Genomic DNA, 7330 nt, shown 5'->3' with positions numbered 1-7330 from the left:
GCAGCAGCTGGCCCGTCCACGCCAACCAGTGCAGCACCACCAGAGCTGCAGGCAGGCCCGTCCTCATCAACCACCAGTGCACCCCCAGAGCTGCAAGCAGGCCCGTCCTCATCAACTAGTGCACCACTGCCAGAATTGCAAGCAGGCAGCTCATCAATGCCTCCTCCTCAACCAAGCCTTTCTACTGCTACAAGGGCAATTTTCAAAGAAACAGCTCCAGACCCTGCACCCGCAACTCAAGGAAAGAAACGAGTATGGAGTGTAAAAGCCAGTTTGAAGGATGTGAGGCGCGATTATGCACGTAAGCGGACGCAAGAGGCATCGACCTTCCTTAGTGACTTCTGTAGTAGGCAGAAAGAGAACCAGCTGGATCTTCTTTACTTCCTACTCACTGAAAACCTTCACGGATCTGGTGACTCAAGATATAACCAGGTATTTTTTTCCCCCTTTCTTAATATGTTGCTTATTTTTCATTGTATTAGGGTCAATGACTTTTGGTTGCCGAAAAGTGCAAATTCGGTTAACCAAAAACCATGGATTTTAGTTTCAGACACAGTAAATTCCCTCTCTTTAATAGAGAAAAGGTTGTTTTAATATCCAATAAAAGTAATGAAAACAATTAATAATTTTTTTTCTGGGGGGAGGATATTAATAAAAAATAATTTTACTGAGAACAAATTATGTTAACTATCACCAATTCAACAAGAATTTAACAAAATTGAAGTGAGAAACCAGAACACACTAAAACTATTGACATATAAAAACAAGCTATCCACCTACTGACCTTCTTTTAAAATGACATGTAATAGTTGTTGTTTTCATTTTATTTTTGGCTTAACACGAAAAAGTAAGAAAAAAAATCTGACATTTCTTTTTCACACTGTACACATCTGTTTTTTACAACAAACTTAAATCCCCTTTTTAGTTTCGAAGGGAAAGTTCTGCAAATTATACATGTTTCTGCGATCGAAGCAAATCATTGGTCCTGATGTAAACAAAAAATGTATTCTTTATTTTATTTGAAATGTGAAGCACAAATAGATTGATCGTCACATTATCTTGCTCTCGCTCTTTTTAATGTTCAATTCGGAACGATTCATTTTGTTTTATGAGATAAGCTAAACATAAGTATGCCTTACCAAACAAAAGAGTGCCTTACATTAAAGAATTTGAGTCTGTTATCTAATGTGTCATTTATTAGACTACTGTATCATAACAAAAAACTTACATTGTATATTTTTGTTATTCTTTTTTTCATAAGGTTTTAACATCCTGGAAGCAGGAAACCATACACCTGTCTGCAGAAGACTGTCTTGCGATGAGGGTCACTACAAAGACATCAAAGGCACACTACTAGGCCCAGTATCAAAGGCTGAAGTCCAAAGGAGTTAACATCCTCAAGCCCCCGCACGTCCTCACTGAACTTGAGAAAACCTTAATGCCGGGCAGTGTCAGGTTTAGGTTGGAGGGAGGAGAGGACGTCATCCACCATACCCCGGTCAAGGTTGGACAAGCGCATGTTGAGTTTGGTGAGCTTTCTTTTGACCCAGTTAACCTTAATGAGGATGACTTCTCTGGTTTAGAAACCCCTTTCCCGAACATGAAAGCTATGTATTGGCCGTACTCTCATGCTCTTGCTAAGACGCTGGAGGAGTTGGATCCAGAAATTGCTGAGGGCATGAGCAAGGTAGGACTGGACCCCGAAGGAGATCACCTTGTCATCACAACTGTGAAGGACGGTGCAGATGGGATGGGAGATGTTTCCATCATTAAGGTGGCATTTCACGCCGCTATGAGGAAACCAAAGCCACTGCCCAATACCTCCAGGTCAACCCCGATAATGTTTCTGCTGCTGAACTGTCGGAAGTTGCCAGGGGAGATAAGTCTTATCCAGTACTTAGATCTGACCCCAAACAAAAGCTCCTTGATGCAACCCATGCTGACATCAACTTGGGCAATTTCTTCAGAAAAGTTATTATTTGTGAAATTGCCCGCTGCCAAAGCTGGGACATCCCTAGAGATCTCAAACCCATGTTTGATGATGCCGAGAAGCGGTTCAACGACAACTTAACGGCGACGATTGGTTTGGTGCCCAAACTTATGATGCCAGGCAACTTCGCTCGTGACCTGTTCAATCAGACCAAGGTTGACAATTTCCTTTCTTTAATTCCTGATGAGGATAGGAAGCAGAAGTTGAAGGAAATTTTGAAAATTTTTGTCTGTCTTCGAAAAGTTTATCGCTCAACCCATCCGAACCAGGAAGATGTATGCCTCTACAAGGACAAAGCTGTTAAAATGGGCCGCCTTCTGCTAGTCAACTTTACCTATGTTGGCTGGCCTAACTACCTTCATAAGATCATCAAGCACGTACAGGAGATAATCCAAGATCCGGAAGGGCCAGGAGCTGTTGGCACCATCAGTGGTGAAGGCAACGAGGCTGCTAATAAATTATTTAGGGAGCTTCGGGGACATTTCTCCCGGAAAACAGACGAGTCTCAATCACTTAAAGACATCATCTGGTACCACTGGTTATACACAAGCCCAAAACTACGCCGAATTAGCCATGTTAAGGCCAGAAAGTATCAATGCTCCAACTGCAACGAGCTTGGGCATAACGCAAGGAGTTGTCAAAGATAAATGTTCGGAATTGCAGAGTTTTCCTTTTACTTTGCGAAAGGTATTTCTCACTAAAATATCCATTATTATCTCGCAACTTAGCTTGGCAACCAATTTAGTTCATATTTTCACAGGTTTGTTATTTCGTGCATATGTTGAGATACATCAAGTGAGAACAGATGTCTTTTATGGTTACTCAAGAAATGACTGTCCATTTTATTTAAACTAATGAAATTACAGCAATACTTTTTCCTTACCTATACTGGAAAACAATACAATAGTAGCAAACAAGTTAAGTTCAAAAATTGTTGTTATTCAAAACTTACATGTATAGTTCATCTTTTGACAAAAAGTAATATATAATCATAACAGCAAGAACTTATTTCAAACTGGTTCAAAGCAGTAAGAAGTGTGACAGATTTCTACAGCCGTGAAGATGTCAGTCACAACATCCCAAATGCAAGAGGGGCTATGGTAGGAAATGATGGTGTGGTTGGCAGAAAGGTATTGGCGTCAACTCTCAGTGCAACCTCTAAGCAGTACCAGGAAATGCATCCCAACATCAAAGTTGGCTTCTCAACATTTAAGAAGATTCGTCCAAAGCACATCGTCCCATACACTCAACACAAATTCAGGGAATGCCTATGTGAGTACTGTGTTAACGTCGACCTTGGACTGAAAGCATTGAATACTTTTGGATCTTCAAAAGGTCAAGCCAACATTAACATCACTGATAAGTATTGTGCTTCTCAGTTAACTTTGTGTCCTAAAGTAGACAACCAGTACAAGAAAAACTGCCTTGATCGAAATTGCCCACAATGTGGAGTTCACAGATTGAAATTGCATCTTGTGCCACTTCTTGATGAATACTCGGCTGAACCGATTCAATGGCATCGGTGGGAAAGGACAGCAGTTTTGACAGGTACAATGACGAGAATGATGAAAATCCAAAAAGAAGGCTCTTTCATGAAATTTGTTGAATATCTGCAAGGAGAGTTGAAGCCGTTTTCGTGCCATCTCTTTAACGCAAAATGGCAGTATTCCAAACGATACTGTTATTTTCTGCATGGACTATGCAGAAAACTACACTTGCAAAGCCCAAGATGCTCCTCAAGGCTACCACTGGACAAATGTCCAGTGCACAATCAACTCAATTGTGGCAACTTACAACTGCTTAGAATGCCCCTCATCAACCATTACTGATTCTATCATCTTCATCAGTGATGACTTGACTCACGATCAACATGCTGTTCATCTGTTTGTTGGCCGCGCCATTGAGATGTTGGTGAAAGATGGTGTTCGTGTGACAAAACTCATCCAGTTTACCGATGGCTGTGCGTGTCAGTATAAGAGCAAAACTAACTTTGCAGATGTCTCGCACTCGAAGGAAGATTTCAGCATAGCGAGTGAGAAGCACTTCTTTGGAAGCCGACATGGCAAGGGACCGTGTGATCGCGAAATAGGTGTTTTAAAAAAGACAATCACTATGGCTGTAGCTTCCGGTCAGGTGCATGTTGGAACACCGATGGAGTTTTACACTGCTTGTAAAGAAAGACTGTCAATTCCAAAAGACAAAGGACACGTCCACACCAAGAGGCGCTTTGTTTACATCGAGAAAATTAATATCAACAGGGTACGCCCAGACCGGAGCCAGGTCCAATCGGTGAAGGGTACAAGAAAAACACACTGTGTTATTGGTATCAAGCCGTACACTATAAGAGTTCGGGAGCGAAGCTGCTTCTGCAAAGCTTGTCAGGATGATAGCTCATCCTGTCCAAACAAGGACATCACAGGGCCTTGAACAACCGTTACAATAAAGAAGGCACCACCCCCAACCAAAGAAATTGTATCAGTAGCTCTTCCCCTCGACACTGATGACCCACAGGCCCCTGACAATGACACAGAGGAGACATCGGCATCCCTCATCCCCCCTCCAGACCTAAATCAGCTTGAAAAAACTGGGGGAGGGCAAAAAAAATAACTGGGGGGGGATGGGGGGGGGGGTGCGGAAGCGTTGCCACTGATCAATTAAAACTATTAAATTACTATAACTATTAAAAACAGGTCCTACCTATTCAAATGATTTACAATTATGTTGTCACTAGCCACCAATTAATCGTTAAGACCAATTAATTTTCCCCTCAAATCTATTAACATTTTTGGTGTCCATGTTATGTACGTTTACTTGTCACAGTTCACCTTGCCTAAGAATAACTACAACTAAATCATTGGGGTTTTACAATTAGTACAAAAACAGGTTCTAACTATTCAAATGTTTTTAAAACAATGATGTCACTAGCAGGTAAAGACCAATTAATTTTCCCAACAAATGTATACAGTTTTTGGTGTCCATGTTATGTACGCTTAATTGGCATGCTTCATCCTGCCTAAAAATATTATAAGTAAATCAGTGTTTTTTTTTACAATGTCTTCTTATATTTATAGGCCAGTGCAACATTGTAAGAAACATTTTGAACTTGTCATACAAAATTTTACAAGCGAAAATAATACGAGTCCGAGTAGGAGTGTGTGTAGGGTTCCTTTAACACTGTGTCTTATGGAGTAGGGTCTACAGAAAAGAAGGGTTAAAATTATATTGTGCAACGTTCCTTCGCACCCGTCGGGATATGCAGGCAATACATTTCCAATAGTGTTGTCAATAGAGGTCGCTGTGTATATGTATACAGTGCAGAGCTTACGGGGTATGTATTGTGGCGTTATGGATGTACCACACTGAATGCGTTCAGTACATACCCTATGGAGTAGTGAGTAGGAATCCTACACAGAGCATGCCTCTGAGTTTATTACCCATATCGGGCATGGTATACACAGTCCTCCCGGCAGTGGGCAGTGCTTCAACTGGCACTACACAAACAACGGAAATACAATAAAAAACAAAAGAGAGGACAAATAATAAAACATATATCAAGTCAAGCAATGTCTTGAATGTGTAAACTGGTAAATATGACTTACCCAACTAGTCACTGGTCAGACGAAAATTCAGTCAGAAACTACATATATATTGCTGGGTGGTCACTGGATCACCGTTTCGGAAATTCCCCTTCGCGGACATCTCGAAAAATAATGAAGCAACTGATTCGTGTGAAACATCCCGTTCCAGGGCGGGCACGACGAAGGGTGGTCGCCGCTTCTGTTCTGTGTGACCTACCTCCATCGACAAATCACGTCAGTTCGTAACGAACGCAAACTGCAGTATGCCACATGTGCACATTGTATTTAGTCGGGTGCCTCTAAATATTATGGTTATTTGCATTAGAGTTACTCTCAAGTCGTCTGGATACCAACCTATGAGTGAATTGTTGATGACGCTACCGTTTGAGGGCGCTAGATATGTTTAGCGGTGTTGGTCATCACGATCGATCTTCTCAAAAAATTCACTTCCATCACAATCCATTTCCATTTCACAAGTAAAATAAATATAGTCATACAATTACAATCAAACCAAGTAACCATACAAAACTAATTAAGGAAACGGAGGCAAATCCCGATTAGCAGTTGCTTTATATTTTTGTGTTAGGTATTACAGTACTGATTGCATGCAGTATCGATCCAGATCCAGGCCTTGTTTTGACGACAAGAGACTGGACTAAAAACAGAAAATAACGGGAAAAGGGACAAGAATAAAAGGGAGAAAACAGAATTAGCTGTTGCAAACAATTACCAACCAAATGGACTGATGGTAAAAATGCAAAAAATAGTTAATGGCCTGACGTTCGACTCGATAATAATAATAAAACAGTATTTAGAAAGTGCCAAATTGCCAAAGGATACAAGGCGCTGAACAAGGAACACAAATAGGCTTAAAGGAAACACTTAAGTGGAAGGAAACACTTAAAAAAGCAAGTCTAGACATCAAAATGATTATTGAGCTTACATGAAAAATCCAGTAAGAGGTGTTTACATAATCATTATGATGCGCAAAATAAAAACTCACTTGTTTTGTTATCAGTGTCAAATAAAGGTATATTCGACCATCACCATTTGCATAACAATATATGCAATAAATTTGTACTAAAACTATGATTTTGAGATTCTGTTGTTAAATTAAATATGAACAAGTCAGATTCTTTGTGCCAGTTCTGTTGCATTTATTCCAATGTATCTAAACAAAACAAAAACAATCTCCATCACTTTATGTAGTGACATTTTAAACTGACTAACCAGGACAGCAATCTGTACTCCTTTCAGGTAAATGTTTGTAAAGCTTTTATGTTAAGTCAATACAAGGGTTTTAAAAGCAACATAAACAAAGCAAAGTATACAGTCCTGAACAGCTCGAGTCTGTAGAAGATACAACATATTTAGCAACAAACAACCACTTAAAAAGATAAAACTATCGATATTCAGTTATTAACAAGTCAGATTCCAATGAATGTTCTTCTGTGCCAGTCCTGCATTTATTCCAAAAGTATCTTCCAAAACAAAACAAAACAAGCTCCATCACTTTATGTAGTGACATTTTAAACTGACTGACCAGGACAGCAATCTGTACTCCTTTCAGGTAAATGTTTGTAAAGATTGAGATAGTAGAAAACTATCACCTACCCATTGTCTTTTAAACATGGTGCCCAAACACTAGTCAACCCCCATGAAATAGCTTGTGCTTTTAATACTTATTTTGCTTTAGTTTTTTCAGCTGATGTCCGTTTGTCAAGACCCACATGTGATTTTCCCATTCCAGCTCATTAACTTC

At 40.0% G+C, this 7330-nt stretch overlaps 1 protein-coding gene and 2 pseudogenes across 1 annotated transcript; all 3 read left to right on the top strand.

Annotated features, from left to right (window-relative positions):
* The first annotated feature begins 1318 nt into the window (after nucleotides 1–1318).
* Nucleotides 1319–2071, top strand: LOC117294022 (annotated as a pseudogene).
* A 32-nt stretch (nucleotides 2072–2103) lies between these two features.
* LOC117294021 (V(D)J recombination-activating protein 1-like) lies at nucleotides 2104–2637 on the top strand. The gene has a single exon (XM_033776535.1). It carries the CDS (start codon nucleotides 2104–2106, stop codon nucleotides 2635–2637), a length of 534 nt encoding a protein of 177 aa, XP_033632426.1.
* A 105-nt stretch (nucleotides 2638–2742) lies between these two features.
* LOC117293938 lies at nucleotides 2743–4555 on the top strand (annotated as a pseudogene).
* Nucleotides 4556–7330: the final 2775 nt, after the last annotated feature.

This window comes from Asterias rubens, chromosome 8 (assembly GCF_902459465.1).
Source record: "Asterias rubens chromosome 8, eAstRub1.3, whole genome shotgun sequence".
NCBI classification, from domain to species: Eukaryota; Metazoa; Echinodermata; class Asteroidea; order Forcipulatida; family Asteriidae; genus Asterias; species Asterias rubens.
Note: the sequence above shows the minus strand (reverse complement) of the source record. Positions and strands in the feature narration are given on the sequence as shown.

What these genes read in the sequence shown, in the direction of transcription:
- LOC117294021 (XM_033776535.1), top strand. Translation starts at nt 2,104, where the DNA reads ATGCCAGGCAACTTCGCTCGTGACCTGTTCAATCAGACCAAGGTTGAC.